The following is a 20,099-nucleotide window of genomic DNA, read 5'->3' as shown; positions in this document are numbered from 1 at the left end:
TGCGTCCTCTCTGAAAATTTATTACTTCGTGTGACCATCCCAGTCACTGGATGCAACCTCTGACAATATGCATAACTTATTCCTATATCTCTTCCGTATAACAAGCAGCTAGCTACCCGTCCAATAATGTCAGAGTTAGAGAGTTGTTTCAGGAACCTTATGAGGTTCCAGTTGAGGCTACTAGGATTATTTGATAATGAGTATCTGAAACTAATCCTGTCGCATAAAGCAAATGAGGCACCGAAGAAAGCTATATAAGGAAGTAGTTTTCCAGATCTAAGAATGATCTTGGTTTTAATATTATCTTTATTTTTGTGGAAGATCACGATAAGTAACTTGTGAATCAATGACTGATTACAACCCCCCGACTGGAATACCAACAGGCGCTGGAACCCTGACAAATAATGTAATAATCCGTGATAGTTTAGTGGCTAGAATCCCCGCTTGTCGCGCGGGGGACCGGGGTTCAATTCCCCGTCGCGGAGCTTAACTTTTTGCCAGAGCACCACTGGTTTGTTGATCTTTATGCTTGTCGTTAGCCAAAAGGTTAGAAAACACGAGAAAGTCTCAATCGGGTGAAATCATCAGAGAGCTAAATAGGGTTGTGGTTCAAGCACTGGAGACGTGGAATCATGGTATAGGGATCTAGCTACCATCTCCCCTCTCGAGGAACACGGACCGCGAAACGCTGTGTAGGCTGTACTGTGATATAGGTACATCTATCATATATATTATTGACCTGAAGTGGCTAGTGCCCAGATTATTCCTAGGCCATGTTACATGGATATTGTGGATATAATAGACCCTGAAATACCTTGAAGCATGAATCATTTTGAAAGTTGAGATCCTCTCGAAGGCATGCAAATAGAGATACAACCTTATACCGATTTTTATACTTTTCTTAAATACGGATAGAGCTCGTGGAAGGGGAGTCTGGCTGAATAATGACCAGGCACGCTGATATGCTGATTGAACATTGGTACTACTGTTTTGATCTATAGGCAAAGATCAACCTCCCGCAAACATCCTAATTAAGAACAATCCTTAACCATCAATGCTTAAATTATCATAGACATACGAGGTATAAACTCGTCTCAACTATCGCTCTTCTAACCTTTGCATAAGGCTAAATCTCACCTGAATTAGCAGATAACAAGCCAGATATACCACCGCAAACCCTTTTATAGGCCTGAAGCCCAAATGAAATTGTAAGCTATATATTTATTTAAATATAAGCAAGCATTGGAAAACCACAAACTATTGGAGTGAAAATTCTTCCCAAATCGGTAACAGATGCCAGACTCCAGTGAAGATATTCAAGTCATACGTATGGGTCAGACGCGTCTCGAAAATGCGCGCGCGCCTGAAAAATCTGGAGTCAGATTCGGCCTCAAATTCATATACATGCAATTCATACACAACACTAGATCAAATACCCACCAGACTCACATCCATCACCTACCAAAGCCTAGATATCCGATGTCTGAAACCGAACATATCCAACAGACGTTAGAAAACGATACACACGCGGAAAAGCCGCACTTGGACGAAGACGAGGAAGATGTTTCCGGAACCATCTCGCTTCCGGTGTCTCGTATCAAGAAGATCCTCAAGTGCGATCCGATGTACGTGTCTTCCTCCAATACCGCTGTCTTTTCCACCGCGGTCGCGACCGAACTCTTCATACAGTATTTCACCGAGCAAGCGTCGTTGATTGCGCGCGCGGATAAGCGCAAGAAGGTCCAGTACAAGGACTTCGCCACTGCGGTCCAGTCCATTGAGCAGTTGCACTTTTTGTCAGACACAGTTCCGAAGACTGCGCCCTTAAGTCTGTTGATCGCGGAACACAGGGTGAGCTTGCCGAAGGGTACCGTCAGCGAGGGCGTGCCGGAGGAGGTCGAAGAAGAGGAAGAGGAGTACAACGAAGAGGAAGAAGCGCCGGAAGTGGAAGAAAAACCGGTTCTGGCTAAGAAAGTGTATTCTTTACCCAAGGGACAACAGACATTGTCGTTTTTCACGCATCCAGCCGAGCCACTTAAAGAAGAGCCAGTCCAGACAAACGAGGAACCAGCCCATGCTAATGGCGAATCGGTTATAGAGGTAATCGAGGTCGAGTCGGAGCCTGTGGCTGATGAAGATGTTGTCATGGAGTAACCAGTAATGATGCTACTAAAGAAATCTAAAGGTATTAGGACATACGCAGAATGAATCCACTTTTGCACTCTGTTGCTGTACTATATAAAACATATATCTGATATCTAATGACAGAGGAAATAAGTAAAATCATATTTAAACACCGCATAACTATATTAAAATGAACTACTGGATAAATCATAGGGTTAGCGGGTACTTAAAGCTGAACGGTGGCTTGGGTTATGTCCATTCGCGTGCAAAAGCAGCTGGCGCTTAATAGTTACATGAACCGAAGCTCCGGCGGGGAACTTTCCATCATGTACCACTTCCCAAGTCACCGCCCCCAGTTAGCTACTCCTAGCATATCCTTAGCCAATAACTATATATGGCTTCCCTCCTGTCAATCCAGTATCCTTTGAGCCATCTTTTTTCTCAAACTTCACATCTAACTACGTCTCTTCTTGCCTTGTTTTATTCTTGACTGGCTATGTACACATACCGCGACCCGCGGCCGTAAAGAACAAAGTAAAACAAAGAGAAATGACCTTTGAACGAAATCTACCGCAAACATGGTTATAAAAATAAATGCAACACCCTAACCTCTCTCGATGTACTTGTTATCGACCAACTTAGACTCAACCTCACCGTGCTCGATAAACTCTTTAATCTTGTCAAAGTTCAACTTGGAGTCAATCATACCCTTAGGATAGCCCTGGAAGTGGTGCTTGATTTGTGGGGTGTTCATGCTGACTAACGGCTTCAAGGTGCATGCGCTCAAATTCTGCGGGACAACAAAGGTTCTGACCTTGGACCAGACGATCTGGTAGGCACCCTTTCTGGTGTGAATACCAACACCCGAGGAACGGGTACCTTTGTAGTAGTTCTTGTTACCCTGCTTGGTGGTCAACTGGTGTCTCTTGGACCCGGTCTTGTGCTGTCCGTAGAAGAGGGTGCCGTCTCTAAACTTCTTCCATGGACGGGTTAACTGTGAAACAAGGGATTTCTGGAACTGGAGGACTTGGGAGGCTCTCATTGCGTGTTGTGTGGTAGCAAAAGTTGAGCCAGAGGTGTAGCTGCTCAAATAAAGCCGATTTTTCATCAAGTCTCAGGTTGAAAAATGCGCCGCTTATGTAAGCGGCACGTGATGAAGCCCCAGCCAAGATTCAATATGACGACATACAGACAACGACAGTATTCGTGAGGGACTGAGAACATTGAGAGTATATGTGGTTGAAAGCCAAAAATAAGATGTTCTTTTTCTTTAAGGAGTATATACTAGGTCCGTGTCCAGTCTTAGTTTCCTGTGCACACAGGGTTTAGACGGCTTAAATGACGTAAATGAAGCCTATGCAACCTTACGTATACAGGATATTACGAATATGGGTCAGATTGCTACAAGGAGCTGGTCAGAATGGTCTTTAGTATGGTCCTATTGTACCACTCTATATATACAATTGAATTACGATACAAAACAAGCTAAACCATGCACATGCACAATGTGAGTAATACTTTTCATTATGGTGATGTCTCGGTCGCTGACAGTTTCTAGTACGCTCCGCCACAGCAGCCTTCCAACACGGGCACTTTTCCACCTCAGGCTTCTTACAACTCCCCGCACAGAACTCCTGAACCAAAATATCCATCGGCCCCTACCCCGTATGTGAATCCGAGATTTTCAAAGACCCACTCCTTGGGTAGCAAGGTTTCCTCGCACCTCGACCAAAACAAGATTGAGAAGGGGAAGAAGGTGCTTGGGTTTCTCAAAAAGGTGTTCGAGTAAATAGCTTTCCCCTGAGAGCTAGTAGATGGCATATCTTTTTTGTGTACCGCTTAGCATAACCTAGATGTTACCTCGGACCTCTTTATTCTAGTCTCACTTTTTCAAAGACTATCCATTTTGGGGCCGGGCATGAACTCAAGTAACTCGTATAATATTAATATGACTAAATGTGTGCTCGGGAATAGTCTGGCCTAGGCTCTGTGTGATAGATGCTCTCTCAAACTTTTAGCTTTAAACTCACTATTACCCCTATAAGAACTCTTAGAAGTTGATTAGCCTGCCGCTAGCTACATGTGGTTTGAGGAACCGTTAGGCTAAATGCCGATGACTCCTAGCCTGTCCATATACGTGTTTTTACAAAAAATTCCACAGAAATACTTTTACCAGAGAACCAGGCACCTCGGGGTATTAAACAGAAAATTTAGTGACCTATTTCTGGAAATCTCCAGAGCCTTGAATCGGGCTTGAGAACTTCTGCATATGAAAGGATAAGGAATCGAGCTGGGAGACTTAGGCTCTGGTGTATATGCACGGAAATTCATCTCTACGCACAAAGTAGAGGAGCATAAAGATTACATTGTTTATCAATACAAGGACCGGCTCAACTACCGGCGATAATTTTTATTTCCGCTGCTTTCCAAACCAGTACAGGCAGATTTTGCCTTTATTCTAGGTCACGTGCACATAATGCCTTCCTGCATTTTATTACTGTACAGGAGATCTTGGCCTGGTGTTTGCCGCTGGATCGGATATCACTTGATACCTCCTTGCTGGTATTTTTATGGCACAATTCATGAGATAGTTTTCATTTTACAAAGCTGATTAATTTACACTTTTAAAATCTTCCAGTTACAGACTAAATATTATCCCCTACAGTGAACATTATTAGCCTTTCTGCCACTTTTGATTCCAATGCCACTCTCCAGGTCCATGGCTCGGGGGATTGGCAGATTGCCATTTCACCCACAACATATTAAGCCGCAAATTTCACTTAGGAGATTCTCTAGCGTTGTGACCTACAGCAAGCCCCTCTCCTTCAGATTCTATAGCCAGCAGTCACGTCACGACCACAGATTCATCGAGTCTATCTCCGAAGCCATTGCCACAGCCGGGGTTCGCCAGCGTACGCCTGTCTTCAAGCCTTTGGTCATCAGTTTTTTTGCCGGGATCGCAGTTCTCGGTGTCTATGTCGTTTACCAGACCACAGTAAACCTCCAGACGGTCTTCGTGCCCCTCTGGCCGCTCCCCAAGTCCAGGCCGTTGGATCTGAGCGATGGGGACGTCAACGTGACGAAGATTCAGGCATCAGCGGAGCGGGTTTTACTCGAAAGGCTTACCCTGAACGCAGTAGTTCAAGATTTGTTCGGGCTACCCTTAGCCGTGGACAAGTGCACGGAGTTTTCCGTGTGGGTAGAGGAGCACAAGCATGGGGTATGGGGCATTGAGTTTAGACCTACCTTCCTCACGGTTACTGCAAAATGGTCGCCCATCCTGGTGAGGTTCGGTACTCGTCGGTTCCTGATCAGCGATATATGGGAGAAGGTGGTGCTACCAATGGGGCTCATCCCTGGCGGGGGCACCGGCAAGCCCAGTGCCTTTGGAAATGAAGACGGCCCGGCCATCCACGAGGTCCCTGTGACCGACAATGCAAATAATCCCGTTCGGAAGGAGTATGACGTGGTACTCTCAGGGCTGGTCCCTATGGCCACTTCGAGGCCCCGTTCCGTGAAGGAGGGGCGCGTGCTTGTGAGATCTGGGAGGGTTATTTTCAAGGGACTCGTAGACTTCGAGCACCACCAAACAGCCAAAGTGTTGGACTGCGACTTGGTGATGGAAGTGGACGATGGGGAAGGTGGGAAGAGAGTGGTCACCAAGCACTTGTGGTGAGTACGTTGAGTTAGCTTGTATACAGTCAGTAAAGCCGAATCATTGAGTTGTAGGAATGATCAGAATGGATAACTCTTTGTGAAAGTACAGCGACGTAGAAGGTAGAATCCATAAAACTGCGAATGAGAGTAAGTAAATAAAAATTCGGGGCAGTTAATTGTGGCGGCTATGGCCTAGAAGTTAAAGATGCCACTTAGTGCATCATATTCCAGGACTCTTGTGAGATATGGGAAATCCTACAATGCTAGCACCGGAGGGGAAACACAAACTTTCAAAAAAAAACTCCAATAGACCAGTGAACCACCAGTTCTAATATATTAAATGTACACTAAAAACATTTGATAATACCTAAAGGCCCTAAAAGCACTATCATAACTTATCATTCTCTGGCAAATTTGCTAATAATGTTCATATACTAATAATACAATAACCCTTTAAAACCCGTCTTCGTCATCCATCAAATCTGCCCAATCCATGTTCTTGACATCGGCAACCAACGCGTCCATTTCCTCAGCCGTCAAAATTCTGCCCTTCTCCACTGGCTCTTGCTCCGGCACCTTTTGAGCCCTGGGAGCCGGCGCCGAATTGGTTTCTCGGTGGCCCTTCGGGAATTCACGGTCGTTACTGAATCTGCGATCGGCTCTGCGGCCCTTATCATGACTGGATCTGTGGGGGTCGTGGCTAGTGTAGGATTTAGGAGAGTCGTGGCTAGCTCTGTGGGGCTCACTCTGAGACAGTTTGGCTCCCATTCCCAATCTTGCAGCGAGACTGAGGGCAGCGGGTGTCATGCTAGCTTTTGGTTTGAGTGCCTCCTCTTTAGACTTGGTTCTGCTATGGCCTCTGGAGTCGCTATGATCTCTGATAGACTCATTGTGGCCTCTACCGTGATCGGCTCGGAAATTATCAGAGTTACGGCGGAATCCTCTATTTTCAGTGTGCTCAAACTTAGCGGGTCTGTCTTTGGAAGGAGCCACGCCTAAACGGCTAGCCAAGTTCCCAGAATCTCGGCCTTCGATATGGTGGAGCTTGTGCGCGAACAAGTCATCATCCTTTGAATTAGAGAATCTGCGTGGAGGTTTTTCACTTCTGGATGGTTTCTCAGACCTGTAAGGCTTTTCATTTCTGACTGGTTTTTCACTTTTAACCGGAGAAGCTTTAGTTGAGGTGGCTTTGATCGGAGCAGTTTTGACCGAGTCCAAGGAGGCCCATCTCGATACCAACACATTACTTTGAGCAGCGGGCACCAGCGGTCTTGTCTTTGGTGGGGGAACTTGATTAACAGTGGGGGTCTTGGGAGGGGAAACAGTCTTTGGTTTGGTGTCTTCGGCAGTGGCCCATTTAGAAACAAGTGGGGACTAAAGTGTTAGTACGGATAATATAATCAATGGGAGGTCACTTACAGGCATGATATGTGAGACTATAAATAATGTGTAGCTTGAATATTGATCTGATGGGGGACATACAAATGCTTGACCTCCTGCTCATCTGTGACATTTTCCAATGGAAGTTTGATCCTGCACAAACGACCATTGAATTCTCCTGGCGCATACAATCGGTGACGAACGGTCTCAGTTCGTTTAGCCCCCTGCACGGACGAGCTTATTTAAGCAGCCACTTAACCCTGATGTTGCTATAAAACAGGGACTCTAGACTTCATTCAAAATGTAAAAAAAGAAAACACCGTAATAATAATTTCCAATGAACGTTTTTAATGCGCTAAACCTGTTGATAGGACAGTACGAGCGCATGAACTGCGTGATTTGTGGCAATGAGTGGCGACCAGAAACAAACAGCATGCATATGCATTAGGCATACTGGGGTCACTACGGTTCGCGCTGTGGGTCTTGGGCTAACAATTTGAGATAAGCGGTTTATTTGTATGGTACCAAACCTTGTTCCATGTGAATGCAAACAAGAATACACGCTTGAGAAGTTCTTCATTGATTGTGTAAAAATTCCAGAGGGTTTTGTTCACACATTATACCAGATGTCGCACATGCTCTGTATCCAACATGAGTCATGCGACGTAAACCTAGGCCATAGTTCACAGCTTCCACTATAGTGCAATCCTTCATTAGACTTGGGGCTTGAATCTCACTTTACATACTAAACAGATCATTTCCTAAAATATAGCGACTCTCTTTATCCTTTTCACTAGCGTTACAAGGACTTTTGCGGGCCAGTCTGGGGATTTCGCGGATATTTCTATTCCGCGAAATATTTTCCCCTGAAGCTATACGCCGAGCTTCTCCGCATCTGGCGGGCAAAACAAACATCGTACAACGTCTCAAGGGCCCACCAAAACTTAGAGATTTATCCACCAACCTCAATCAAACTCGTCATACCTCATTGCAGCTCCCTAAAACCCATCACTCCACCTTATTCTCAATCGTCTCTTATGTCCCAGATAGACACCATCCTCACTCTGCCTTCCCCGTTAAAGATCCTTTCGATCCAGTCGCATGTGACTCACGGTTATGTGGGCAACAAAGCGGCAACCTTCCCACTCCAATTTCGTGGCTGGGACGTAGATGCGCTCAACACCGTTCAGTTCTCCAATCACCCTGGCCACGGCCGTTTCACAGGCCCCAAAGCCTCCGCGGACGACATCCAGCAGCTTGCGCGAGGTCTCCAGGTTTTGGACGTACCGTACGCGGCATTACTCACAGGTTACGTGCCGGATGCGGCGAGTCTCGCGGCAGTGGGCGCGGTGTGTGCGGCATTGTGTCGCCGCCACGGGTCCGTGTGGGTGGTGGATCCGGTGTTGGGGGACAACGGCAAGCTCTACGTTAGTCGCGAGGTGATTCCCGTATACCAAACGATTCTTCGATCGGGCCACGTGACGCTCGCGACTCCTAATCAGTTCGAGATCGAGACGTTAGTCGGGCGCGAGATCTCCTCCTTGGTACATGTGGCGCAGGCGATGCGGCTATTCCACGAGATGTATGGCGTTCCCCACGTGGTGGTGACGTCTATCCATATCCCCGGTGAGAATCTGATATACTCTTCTGGGTCCTCGCGCGCTCCCGACGGCACTATCACCGCCTTTTACTACCGCATTCCGTTGATAGACTCGGTCTTTTCCGGCAGCGGTGACTTGCTCCTGGCATTGCTAACAGACGCGTTCTACCGCCAGCCCGGTGCCTCACTTGCCGAGGCGCTCGGTGAATCACTTTCCGTGGTAGAGAACGTGCTCCTAGTGTCACAGCGGGCTGAGCGGGAGAAGCTGGGCTCCGGACGTCACGTCAAGGACCTTCGTTTGATTGAGGCACGTGGGTTACTCAAAGGGAAGTGCAGGTACACTCCAGTTGAGTTTAATGAGTAAGCTGGGGGCTGAAAATACATAAGAGATAATTGGTTACTTTCCAAGCTCAAACTCTTGCAAGAACCATATACCCTTGTGTAGCGTTAAAAAGATATCTCGAGTTCGATGGTAACTGGAAGTTGATGGCTGACGGTGGAAAATATACCTTTATAACGTTATCATTGGATTTTATGACGGCACGATGTTCCTTTGTTCCACAAATGTATTGCAAGTTACACTCAAGGATAAATCATGGTCGAGGCAAATGTGTGCCCATTGATAAAACTACCAACAAACCAGATATAAACATGATAGCCATGCCATTTTAGTGATTATTTAAGCTCTTTTTAACACTTCATGAATAGTCTAAATAATAGATGGCGAGAATCTAGAACTGGATCTGAATGAACTTGGGGCTGACGGCTCTTTGGTCCAAGGGATGGGATGCACGTTTAAGTTATCTGCTGTGGCTTCTTGAAGATACACACAGTGGTCGTTTATAGCGCCAAAGATCTATAAAGTATCCCCATAATGACCCAAGGGACTAAGCAAATCGAAATTATCAAGCTTTAATAACTCCAAAATTGCTAGGTATAGATTGATAAGCTCGATTTAGACGCACACGTGTAATAAAGATTTGGAGCTAAAATACCCGGCCCTACTAGCTCGTTTCATATTTGAGAACACTTTATATAACATAAGGAATGCCTTTGCGAAACTTTTGGGCGTACAAAATGGAGACGTTATACAACCAATAATCTAGTGCTGGTACAATGGCGCTGGTGATCTAAAAGATTGCCCAACTATCTGTAATTTAGATCTCAGCATTGTACAATAAACAATATAGAATCGTGATATCTTGCGTAAAAATACATCGGAAATTACGAAAATAGTGGAATAGTCTATTTGTAGATTCAAACACCCCCAACCCTTACCAAATACACGGTTTGGGGATTCCACACTAATCTCAGCCTTACCCCCACAGCCACGTTTGCCACTGAGACCAGCACAACCAGGCCACACACTCCTTCAGCACCCTAAATTCTCCTCGCTATGATATAATATATTTTAAACACGTTCTAAGGTGACACTACCTGTCAGTCGTATCACAACCATTATAATAGCCCACCTCGCTTCGTTGCTCGCTATCACGTCACCGCTATAGCAACACACGTGACCCCATCGCTCACAAAACGATACGCCCTTGCAAACAAATACCCCAGGTCTTCAAAAGCTATCATCTTTACTCGTCCACGTCTACACTATTTTTGAAGTCTACACTAAATCATTACACATTATACTTACAAGTATCTCCTTCAAGCTCCAGTTTTACCACTACACAATAGCATTCACAATGCTTGCGCTCAAGGGTTGCCACCCGCCGAAGGAGCGCCAGAAATGGCTCTGGCGCACTGTGGTGTTACTCATTTTCGCCACGCTATTCATATTGCACAGAAGGCAAACGCCAAGTGAGATAAAGACCGTGAAAGTCCCAAATTTGGGCTCAGAAACCCCGGTATTGGACTTCGGTTTTCAGATCAAACATATCTTCCACCACAACGCCGGGAGACGACACCAGGTCCACCGGCGGTTGGACATAACGGAGGAGTTCATAGCGCAGCACGCGCTACGTTCCACAGAGGTCGCGGTGAATCCGTTTGCCGTCGCGCTCCCGCTCGCGGCGAAACCGCATTCGATTCGCCGCCTCGCGGAACGCGACCCCGACTTTATGGAGTCATACCTTTCATACGCGCTTAAAGCCGGCAGCGCGGGAGTCAGTGGGATCCATCTAGCCTGGAATGACGAGGAGATCCTCACGCCGAACGTAAGTGACCGCAACACCGTGCTTAACATGGCGATCATGGCTCTGGACGCGTACTGCGAAGTACCGGAGGACAGCGATTGGAAGGATGTCGGAAAACCGTGGAATTACACTGGGGATAGCTTTGGCTGGCAGGATGATGGTGTGCGGGGGCATGTGTTTGTGTCAGGGGATAATTCATCAGTGGTGATTTCGCTTAAAGGGACGAATGCTGCGCTATTTGCATTTGGCGCGCGCGCGCATGACGAAAGCTTTGCCGTGCGTGATGGCTCCAGTGAGACCGTCACCAATGACAAGCTCAACGATAACCTCCTCTTTTCCTGCTGCTGTGCTCGTGTCAGTTATCTCTGGACCACTGTCTGCGACTGCTACAAATCCTCCTACACATGCGACCAGGAGTGCTTGGAGAAGGAGATGGTGCGCGAGGACCGCTACTACCGCTCAGTACTTGACATCTACCGCAACGTCACCAACATGTACCCGCATGCGCAAAACATCTGGGTCACGGGCCATTCGCTCGGCGGTGCGCTCGCGAGTTTACTCGGACGGACGTACGGCTTGCCTGTTGTCGCATTCCAGGCGCCTGGCGAGCTCCTCGCAACGCGACGCCTCCACCTTCCGATGGCCCCTGGCTTGCCCACCTATATGGAGCACATCTGGCACTTTGGCCACACCGCTGATCCCATCTATCTTGGCGTGTGTAACGGCGCGTCGCTGTCGTGCTCGGTGGCAGGCTACGCGATGGAAACGCAGTGTCACACGGGGCTCCAATGCGTGTACGACGTGGTGACGGACTTGGGCTGGCACCTCAACGTAATGAATCACCGCATCCACACGGTCATTGATGAGGTGATCAATGTGTACAACGCAACGCCACAGTGTTTCGTGCCACCGCCGTGCCGTGACTGCTTTAACTGGAAGTTTGTGGTGGACGACAAGAAACCTAAGGGTAAGCCCACGATGAGCCGCGTCACCAAGACCCACACCACACTGGCCAGCACAACCTCCTCTGTGTGCGTACCTAGTGCAACCCTGGAACCGCGCAAGTGCTTGAAGCGCACGTGGTACGGCCTGTGCTACAAGTGGGACGACGGGTGCTTCGAGAGTGAGGTGTGAGATCTCGGAGAATGCTAGATGGCAGGTGGCTGGGATCAACAGGTGGGACCAGCTACGGAAACATATGGCTGAAGTAGACAGGCACCGTCATTTATGGTGCCACATACCATCCATTGGTTTGAGCCATCTGGTTAGCCGGAAAAGAACTAACTAGCCGGTAAGTTGTTATGCTTGCGGTTTAACATAGTACGAACATTGCGGTATATATCAGCTAGTCAACGATACTGTCTTTACATTAATTGATGCATTTGTTAGGCCCGAATTAAGTAAATTTTGGTGTAGACGTTAGCTACAGAAGATAAAGAATATAATCCATGGAGGTGTCCATGCGTCATTATGGTGGGCTAACAAGGGTATTATATAGTGGATACAACGCCTTAATAGGTTATAAAACCGTTGATTATACGGAGATGTACCACCCAATACGATTAATAGCTGTATTATTATACTGCCATGTGTATCAACAACATATCATCCTTTCGCCATATACGGGCGCTGTATCCTCCTCCTTCTAATAGATCTCACATCTATTTTAAATATTAAATTATTTTGTTATAGCCAGCCTACCTTACAGTTTTCTATGGATACATCCCAATTTGGTTAAGATATAGGAGGGCTGGTGCTGCATTCAAAATGGCATAGCCGGATAGTGTTCACGACCAGTTTTTCCAAGAGCTATCCGTGATAGTTTAGTGGCTAGAATCCCCGCTTGTCGCGCGGGGGACCGGGGTTCAATTCCCCGTCGCGGAGCTTTCTTTTTTTTCGTTAGGGTATCCCTGGCTAGCTTTCATTCGAGAAGCGTTCTTTATGATTTATGACGACTCCAGAGCGCAATAAGATCTCATAGAAAATACGACAGGAATTTGCTACTCGGAAGTGTTACACTTACTATACTGTGCCTTATGATTAAACCTGTAGGGGAATTCTAAGGCAAAATTGCATATGGTAGATTAAAAGTCAATGTTATTGGACAAACCTTTATACGACTTATGAAGATTCAAGTTCTTTTTAAGAAAACAATTAGAAAATAAAACATTAAATAATTCTAAATTTTAAACCAGTTTCCATATAAGATTGAATGAGAGACTCAGTGTCAATGTGTTGATTAGACACTAATTTAAGAAAGAAAAGAAACAGTGGATAATTGGAATAAGTGAATTCTGTTAATGGATAATGAAAAAGGCGTATTCTAACCTCATCTTTTAATAAGACAAAAAACTCAGGGAGATAATTTTCTTTATTTCTGCTTTTTAAATCGTTTTCTAAATCTGTCTCATTTTCAATACCTACATATTCGACTATTTCATTAATAAAATCATCGTCTTCTTCATTCTCATAAAATTCTTTCAATTCTGATCTTTTCTTGTTAAATGTATATACCAAAACTTTTTGCTTATGTATTTTTTTTCTTTGTTTCGCAGTGTACTGGTTGGTTTTATAATGTACATAGGGTAAGAGAGGGATCCACCCCTTTATATAGGTTATCGAACCCTTACCAGGTGACAGCTACACACTTTATACACTGTGCTTGAACTGCGAATATTCATACTTACAAACAATATTAACAGCTTGTGAGTTCCTACAATGCCGGTGAGTTGAGATTACCATCAATGTCCAACCTTACGCACAACTACCGCTGAACCAATACTTGTATCTACTGACCATCCGGTTTATCTTACTATATTTCAAATTGAAGTAAAGTACTTCATTAAACCCGGATGCTCCTTGCGAGTTCGAAATAAAGGCATTATCTACAACTTTGCACCGGTATGAATGCTGAGGCTAGCCACCAACCGGACTACATTCTGAGCGGTCCCGTAGCTGCTCTGGTAGCCCGCTCCACCGGCACCGTAGTTGTGAATCACCTTGGTGGCACCCAAACCGAGCTGTTCACCCGCCTGAACCTCGACTCTGATGCCCCCCTCTCTGGCCGGTCTGAACCCCACATAGGTTTTCAAGACCTTGATTTCCGAGGGGTTGCTTCTGTACAGTGGATCAACAATTTCTGGAACATACTTGACGGCTCTGCGCTTGACCCGTTCTACCAAGGCGGTATCAACGGCAGGGTTATAGCTATGGGCCACGGTGCACCCACCGATGATTGAGGTACCATCACCGCGTGGCATGACATAAAATGGCTCGTCTGGGTACTTGTCACCCTCTGGAAGCTGCACAATAGTCACGCTCTTCACGGTATTCGCCACAATGAGCACCTGCCCACGGATTGGATAGACAGCCTTGTCTTCCACGCCACCCAACGTGGCTGCGTGAAGCCCCGTGCAGTTGACCACGATGTCTGGCTGCAAGCAGAACCGCGCAGCCTCGGAGATATGCTCCAACTTGACCTTGTGAAACTTGACTCCGTGAGTGGCGCAGCGGTGGCGTAAAAACTGAAGGTAGGTGCTGGTGGTGATGACAACAGTGGTGAAGGAAAACCCGTACACGGTGCCTTCTGGCCACTCGCTCTGTGGAAGAACGCGGTAGTTTTCCACAACAGAGGCATACCAGGGCGTTTCAAAACTGTCATACTCCTTGGCGCTCAAAAAGACCCGGTTCTCCCGTACCACGATACCGGCCTTTGGCTCGTGGCGTGCTAAGCGGAGGAGCTCGAAGTACGACGCCTGATCGTATGCCTGCTGTCTGAGGTCATCGTTGGCCGCAAACGACTCCCAGTTGGCACCTGCAAACGGAGACGTGTACTTGTAGTGGATATCTCCTGGCGTGTGCTCTGCCACCACCGTGACGGCGTGACCCTTCTGGGCCAAGAGGCAGGCTGTGGTGAGTCCTGTCACCCCGGATCTGCTTGTTAGTATGGTTGTAGCAGGGTGGGGGATGAACTTACCCAATTACAACGATGCTTCTGCTCAATGTCATTTCTGTTTGTGAACGTGGAAGGAAGAAGGGTCGAGGGAGACATCAAAATCATATTATATGATCCAAGATAGGGTTCATCAAGAGCCGCGCGGCAATGCTGGATGCGTAAAATCGCGATCGTACGATAATCGTATGGCGGAAGGGATTGTCCGACGAGATTGTTCGACAGAATTTTCCGACGGAATTGTATTATATCTATAATTATAATGTCTATAAAAAGTTTGAAGGCTATAATCAACTGATATGCATTAAATCGGAGTGACTGGGCTCTTTTTTACCGGCGTATATTCCTGTAGACCACAGTAATACGGTATTTGGTTATACTAAGGAAGGGCAAGGGTACAGGATGTAAAGTTTAAAACAACGCCAGTTGTAAGAGGCCTAAGGAGGCAGGGTGGTGTCCCGGGGCTGAAGTAAGGTAGTCCGAGCCCAAAATACAAAGAGTGAGCTTCCGGTTCGTAAGAAAGGCCGTATCTTGTATTTGGATTCCCACTGGGATGTGCCAATTCTAGGATTTGGATTCCTTCTGAGGTGTATCGGTCTGGGTTCCTGCAAAGTAAGGATATGCTTTAAAATACGCCATGGCCCAGTGTAAGTGAGAGAGGCACGATCAAGGCCAGAACAGACATACAACGAAGGGAAATCACAGTGCAGGATTCACATAATGAGATTAGATTCCTATCTGCACATGTGCCATGAAAGAAAGAATTCTGTCAACCAGTACTTAGGACTTTTTCTTACTCCTCGAGTTTCTAGGAAAAACAAAACGCCTATTTAGTGGTACATTAAACTAGTTTAACAGGCAAATATAATTCACAAGTGGAAATGAGCGTGAAAAATAAAGACAGAAAGTATAAGCGTAGGGGTTACAGCATTTACGCCACATTATCATCTTCAGGATCCTGAGCAAAAATGCCAGCACTGAGAGCGCTTTTTGACTGATATACAAATACGTAGAGGGTGAAGGTAGCGATTACGGAGTTATGGGTCTTTGTATTATTGCCAATAGATGTAATTAAGCAAGGAGGGAATCTTAGGTTTGCACTAAGCAAACCTAAACTGTACAACTTCTCTTGCTGCAACCAGGATATGTACAATCAATACATGCCAGCGATTCGTTCCCGTGGGCAGCGCGTTGGAATAATAACTAGATCTAGTACCAATATTAGATACCCTAACAAAAACAGGTGGCATGGATCTGTTATACTTACAAGGGAAATATCACAGAATCCTAGGTACACTATAGTAAAGAGGTACTCAAGTCTTAAGAGGGCTTACATGTTAGCTCACAACTCTGCCTCCCATACGGGTGTAAGTTCAAAACAACACAGCACAATTTCAGTCCAACTATCCATTGAATTATATCACTCTGACGTGCATCTGACGTCCATTCTTTAATTATTTACTCCGGTTTCTTGCCGTTAACAGGTGCATGTAAGGCAGCATAAATCGCTTTAATGCCAGGTATACCCTATGTGATTGAACCTTACCCCCGTTCTAGTATTAAACCAAACATCTATCCATGTGATAACACTGGTAATTCAAAATCACTCCCAATGGATAATGGCCTGACATAACTTAGAACGTCTCTAGTGACAGGATACGGAATATAGGTCTTCTAGATAGGTTTATGGCCGCGAATCATTCCCTGGGTGTATGCATACAGCGCGTTAATGAAAATTTTATCTGCATGAAACATGCAGATAAAACAGTGCCAAGGAACTCTCATAGGCTGAACGTGTCCGCTTCAGAATTTCTTGACAGGGTTTGGATGCAGAGTCTCGCGTTTCTATCTCACCCTACCCTGGACCAATTGTGGACATCTCACAGGGATCTCAACCATTTTTTCGGTGATAGACGATACATGGTATCACACGTTCTTTAAAGCTTTTACCTCAACAGTTGAAACCGATATAGATCATTTGTGTATTGTACCCCAGCCACGGTATACTATCCTCAAATGATTCCTATAATAAAAGGCATCAAGATGTCGGACCTCCACAACAAGCTCCGCATCATCTCCCATCTGGCTTCTATGCTGTTCGCCAGAACATCCCAGAGACAGCGTCTTATGGGTATTATTGTCACTCTCTTCGTTTCCATGATGCTATTGATGCACCACACCTCCACCTCGACAGACTCCGGTGTGACTAAGAGCTATCTTTCCAACTCGTTGGATAAGTTAAATGGCTTCTACAAGGAGACGAAGAAGACGTACGTCTCCGACTACACTCAAATGACGTTTGAGGAAATCACTGATGCCTTAACCTTCAAACATAAGTCTGATAAGAGGCGTAAAGAAATCATCAAAGACAACATGAAACACTATACGGAATTTGTTCTGACCAAGATTAATGAACCCAAGACGGGGAACTTGGTGCGAGGCCCTGCGGAAAAGGAGGAATACGTCTTGGCTAACGCCACGTTGCTTGTTCTTGTACGTAACAAAGAGTTGGACGGACTTATCAAGACAATCACCCAGATTGAAGAAAAGTTCAACAAGAAGTTCCACTATCCGTACACTTTGATAAATGACGAGGCGTTTACGGATAACTTCAAGAAAAAAGTGGAAGAAGTTGCTTCCGGCAAAATCGAGTACGTTCACTTGACACCTGAGGAGTGGGGTACCCCGAGCCACCTTGACCAAAAGAAGATAGACAGAGCATTTGATATGATGGAGGAACAACATATCCAGTACGGCACCTTGCTCTCGTACAGGCATATGTGTCGCTTCAACAGTGCCACGTTCTACAATCTTCCGGCGTTAAAGAAGTATAAGTGGTACTGGAGATTTGAACCGGATACTGACTACTACTGTGAAATCGATTACGATTTGTTCAAGTTCATGGAGGACAATGATAAGACGTACGGCTTCACCATCAATTTGTACGATCACCCGATCACCGTGGAAACCTTATGGCGTGTCACCATGGAGTTTGTCAAGGAACATCCTGAATATGTTCATCCAAACGGTGCCTTTGAGTGGTTGACTAACGATTTGCAGAATCCTTGGCACGCGCTTTTCACGGGTGGCTACTCCGGTTGCCACTTCTGGTCTAACTTTGAAATCGGTGACATGGACTTTTTCCGTGCCGAGCCGTATACTAAGTGGATGGAACGTTTGAACGAAAACGGAGGGTTCTACTACGAACGTTGGGGTGATGCACCGGTTCATTCCATCGGCTTAGGGTTGTTTGCCGATAAATCAAAGGTCCACTGGTTTAGAGACATAGGCTACAGACACGGTCCGTATGCCAACTGTCCAAATAGTGACAAGTGTCGCGGCTGCAGGGCGACCGAATTTGGCCCAGAGAGTCTCTACACCGAGAACTGTATGGCCCAATGGATCGATTACTCAATGGTCGATAAGGATTTCGCACTCTATTGAATAAAGCGTTTTTCTGGTTGTATTTCATCAAAATCCATAATTTCCTGTCTTAGTTTTATAGTTTATTTCTGGTTTATTGTTTTGTGGAATTTATAGCTTTCAGGGCCAGTAAAGATTTTACTGGTTCTTCCAGAACCTAGGTCAATCATCAAACATAGATATATATTGACGTTTAACACAACAATGTAACGAAAATGGGACAGGAGTGTTTATAATTCATCGTGACTTACTTTAGTCTCTGAAGCATCACTGACTGAAGACTCTAGCAGTGTATTTGCGGTTGCTTCGGCGGCTTCAATGGGCTGAGTCTCTGTGATGTCAATGGCCAAAGTCTCAATAATAGGAGCCTTATTAGACAGAGGTTCTTTGGGAGTCTCACTAGTTGAATCTGTAACAGGAGTCTCACCGGAGGTCTCAGCAGGTGTTTCACTAGCGGTCTCAACTGGTGAAGTTGAAGTATCCGCCTTTGAAGTTTCATCAACAGGAGTTTCATCAACAGGAGTTTCATCAACAAGAGTTTCATCAATAGGAGTTTCGTCAACAGGAGTTTCATCAGCAGAGGTTTCATCAGCAGAGGTTTCATCAACAGGAGTTTCATCAGCAGAGGTTTCATCAACAGGAGTTTCACCAGTAGAGGTTTCAACAGCGGAGGCTTCAGCAACCCCAGTAACAGTAACCTGCGTAGCAGTTTTGACAGCATCTTCGAACCCCACATCTTTTTCAAGTAGAGATACCTCATCAGAATTACCACTAAAACTACCAACCAATTGAGATTCCGTGTCCGAAACAGTAGCATTGGAGCTAACCACGACAGTGGAATTACCAGGCACAAGGACTTCAGAGGCTACAGAAATTGCCGATTCAGTCTTAGAGGAGACTGCGGCAGTAACAGGCGTCACAGGGTTGACTTTTGATTCCGCAGTGGTGGAGACTTGAAAGGTAGCTTCCTTTGTCTCAACTGAAGACACTGATTCAGTTTTTAAAGATGACTCAGAGCTTTCGACTACAGTGGACACTGAGACAGGCTCTTGGGATGAGTGTGGTGCTTTGGTTTCAAGGGTTTGAGTTTCAACCTGTGCTGAATCGGAGCTAATAACAGCTTCCGGCTCATCGTATAATATATCCTCTCCCTCCACCAATATCTCGGCACCCACAGTCGGTATAACACTTTGGAATAATGCGTGGGGGGTGTCCATGTCCACATCGGCGGAAACTAATGATGCCCCACTGACTTCCACAACTGGAGTGGACACTGCCTTGGTAACAGTGAGGACTTTCACATAGGTATATGTAGATATCGAAACTTCGGTCCGGGTTTCGGTTTTAGTGCTGACAGAGACAGAAACACTTGGTGCGGAAGATGCAGAAGCCACCGCGTCAATGCCAGCAGGTTTAGCAGACGTAGAAACAGGTTGACCGACAGACCCAACCGACGAGGAAATAGGTTTGACGCCAGATTTAGAAGAGGAAATAGGGTTGACACCAGATTTAGAAGTTGAAACAGGTTTGACGGAAGAGGTTTCCACAGTGGTTTCTTCCGCCGGTTCAGTGGACACTGTGGTTGTGCCGTCCACGTCACGTTCTTCGATAGTGACAGTTGAGACATATGGGTCAGAAGAGGTGCTCTCAGGAATAAACGTAGCGTCCGGAATCTCTGAAGTGCTGGTGATACTAACAATATCGCCTTTAATGGTCAAATCCTCAGGGGCAAAGACCGAGGAGGTGACATCCTTGGTTATTTCAGGAACATGCGTGTCGGCCTTTTGGAACGAAAAGTAAAGCGACGAGTCCGGCC

General features: G+C 46.0%; 11 protein-coding genes and 2 non-coding genes across 13 annotated transcripts; 8 read left to right on the top strand and 5 right to left on the bottom strand.

Annotated features, from left to right (window-relative positions):
• The first annotated feature begins 413 nt into the window (after positions 1 to 413).
• BABINDRAFT_t59 lies at positions 414 to 485 on the top strand. The gene has a single exon. It is a non-coding gene; the product is annotated as a tRNA-Asp (tRNA).
• Positions 486 to 1,426: 941 nt separating this feature from the next.
• Positions 1,427 to 2,286, top strand: HFL1 (DNA polymerase epsilon noncatalytic subunit). The gene has a single exon (XM_019127325.1). The coding sequence runs from the start codon at positions 1,480 to 1,482 to the stop codon at positions 2,152 to 2,154; it is 675 nt and encodes a 224-aa protein (XP_018987555.1). The 5' UTR covers positions 1,427 to 1,479; the 3' UTR covers positions 2,155 to 2,286.
• Positions 2,287 to 2,294: 8 nt separating this feature from the next.
• On the bottom strand, positions 2,295 to 3,335 carry MRPL27 (mitochondrial 54S ribosomal protein mL41). The gene has a single exon (XM_019127324.1). The coding sequence runs from the start codon at positions 3,230 to 3,232 to the stop codon at positions 2,729 to 2,731; it is 504 nt and encodes a 167-aa protein (XP_018987554.1). The 5' UTR covers positions 3,233 to 3,335; the 3' UTR covers positions 2,295 to 2,728.
• Positions 3,336 to 3,547: 212 nt separating this feature from the next.
• On the bottom strand, positions 3,548 to 4,237 carry BABINDRAFT_158865 (uncharacterized protein). The gene has a single exon (XM_019127323.1). The coding sequence runs from the start codon at positions 3,943 to 3,945 to the stop codon at positions 3,736 to 3,738; it is 210 nt and encodes a 69-aa protein (XP_018987553.1). The 5' UTR covers positions 3,946 to 4,237; the 3' UTR covers positions 3,548 to 3,735.
• Positions 4,238 to 4,260: 23 nt separating this feature from the next.
• Positions 4,261 to 4,501, bottom strand: BABINDRAFT_158864 (uncharacterized protein). The gene has a single exon (XM_019127322.1). The coding sequence runs from the start codon at positions 4,453 to 4,455 to the stop codon at positions 4,294 to 4,296; it is 162 nt and encodes a 53-aa protein (XP_018987552.1). The 5' UTR covers positions 4,456 to 4,501; the 3' UTR covers positions 4,261 to 4,293.
• A 326-nt stretch (positions 4,502 to 4,827) lies between these two features.
• BABINDRAFT_158863 (uncharacterized protein) lies at positions 4,828 to 5,884 on the top strand. The gene has a single exon (XM_019127321.1). It carries the CDS (start codon positions 4,844 to 4,846, stop codon positions 5,798 to 5,800), a length of 957 nt encoding a protein of 318 aa, XP_018987551.1. The 5' UTR covers positions 4,828 to 4,843; the 3' UTR covers positions 5,801 to 5,884.
• Positions 5,885 to 6,082: 198 nt separating this feature from the next.
• On the bottom strand, positions 6,083 to 7,245 carry BABINDRAFT_69300 (uncharacterized protein). The gene is made up of 2 exons (XM_019132535.1): positions 7,201 to 7,245; positions 6,083 to 7,155 (listed from the first exon to the last, which is right to left on the bottom strand). The coding sequence occupies exons 1-2, from the start codon at positions 7,204 to 7,206 to the stop codon at positions 6,235 to 6,237; spliced, it is 927 nt and encodes a 308-aa protein (XP_018987550.1). The 5' UTR covers positions 7,207 to 7,245; the 3' UTR covers positions 6,083 to 6,234.
• A 953-nt stretch (positions 7,246 to 8,198) lies between these two features.
• BABINDRAFT_31334 (putative pyridoxal kinase) lies at positions 8,199 to 9,125 on the top strand (the record flags this gene model as incomplete). Its single annotated transcript, XM_019131536.1, has 1 exon — positions 8,199 to 9,125. The coding sequence occupies one exon, from the start codon at positions 8,199 to 8,201 to the stop codon at positions 9,123 to 9,125; it is 927 nt and encodes a 308-aa protein (XP_018987549.1).
• A 1,510-nt stretch (positions 9,126 to 10,635) lies between these two features.
• Positions 10,636 to 12,018, top strand: ATG15 (triglyceride lipase; the record flags this gene model as incomplete). Its single annotated transcript, XM_019131210.1, has 2 exons — positions 10,636 to 11,853; positions 11,905 to 12,018. Coding segments are annotated over 2 exons (1,332 nt in total), but the record flags the coding sequence as incomplete, so codon positions are not given.
• Positions 12,019 to 12,720: 702 nt separating this feature from the next.
• BABINDRAFT_t60 lies at positions 12,721 to 12,792 on the top strand. The gene has a single exon. It is a non-coding gene; the product is annotated as a tRNA-Asp (tRNA).
• Positions 12,793 to 13,367: 575 nt separating this feature from the next.
• BABINDRAFT_69279 (uncharacterized protein) lies at positions 13,368 to 13,683 on the top strand. The gene has a single exon (XM_019132534.1). It carries the CDS (start codon positions 13,413 to 13,415, stop codon positions 13,572 to 13,574), a length of 162 nt encoding a protein of 53 aa, XP_018987547.1. The 5' UTR covers positions 13,368 to 13,412; the 3' UTR covers positions 13,575 to 13,683.
• On the bottom strand, positions 13,408 to 14,916 carry DAO1 (Dao1p; the record flags this gene model as incomplete). Its single annotated transcript, XM_019126781.1, has 2 exons — positions 13,408 to 14,841; positions 14,885 to 14,916. The coding sequence occupies 2 exons, from the start codon at positions 14,914 to 14,916 to the stop codon at positions 13,794 to 13,796; spliced, it is 1,080 nt and encodes a 359-aa protein (XP_018987546.1). The 3' UTR covers positions 13,408 to 13,793.
• A 1,842-nt stretch (positions 14,917 to 16,758) lies between these two features.
• Positions 16,759 to 18,459, top strand: BABINDRAFT_158859 (glycosyltransferase family 15 protein). Its single transcript, XM_019127320.1, has one exon. The coding sequence runs from the start codon at positions 16,904 to 16,906 to the stop codon at positions 18,302 to 18,304; it is 1,401 nt and encodes a 466-aa protein (XP_018987545.1). The 5' UTR covers positions 16,759 to 16,903; the 3' UTR covers positions 18,305 to 18,459.
• Positions 18,460 to 20,099: the final 1,640 nt, after the last annotated feature.

This window comes from Babjeviella inositovora (genome assembly GCF_001661335.1).
Source record: "Babjeviella inositovora NRRL Y-12698 unplaced genomic scaffold BABINscaffold_1, whole genome shotgun sequence".
NCBI classification, from domain to species: domain Eukaryota; kingdom Fungi; phylum Ascomycota; class Pichiomycetes; order Serinales; genus Babjeviella; species Babjeviella inositovora.
This window is presented reverse-complemented; position numbering and strand designations above follow the sequence as displayed.

Bases quoted from the DNA above. Each gene is read 5' to 3' on its own strand.
- HFL1 (XM_019127325.1), top strand. From the start codon at position 1,480: ATGTCTGAAACCGAACATATCCAACAGACGTTAGAAAACGATACACAC.
- BABINDRAFT_158863 (XM_019127321.1), top strand. From the start codon at position 4,844: ATGGCTCGGGGGATTGGCAGATTGCCATTTCACCCACAACATATTAAG.
- BABINDRAFT_158859 (XM_019127320.1), top strand. From the start codon at position 16,904: ATGTCGGACCTCCACAACAAGCTCCGCATCATCTCCCATCTGGCTTCT.
- BABINDRAFT_69279 (XM_019132534.1), top strand. From the start codon at position 13,413: ATGTATATACCAAAACTTTTTGCTTATGTATTTTTTTTCTTTGTTTCG.
- BABINDRAFT_158865 (XM_019127323.1), bottom strand. From the start codon at position 3,945: ATGCCATCTACTAGCTCTCAGGGGAAAGCTATTTACTCGAACACCTTT.
- BABINDRAFT_158864 (XM_019127322.1), bottom strand. From the start codon at position 4,455: ATGAATTTCCGTGCATATACACCAGAGCCTAAGTCTCCCAGCTCGATT.
- MRPL27 (XM_019127324.1), bottom strand. From the start codon at position 3,232: ATGAAAAATCGGCTTTATTTGAGCAGCTACACCTCTGGCTCAACTTTT.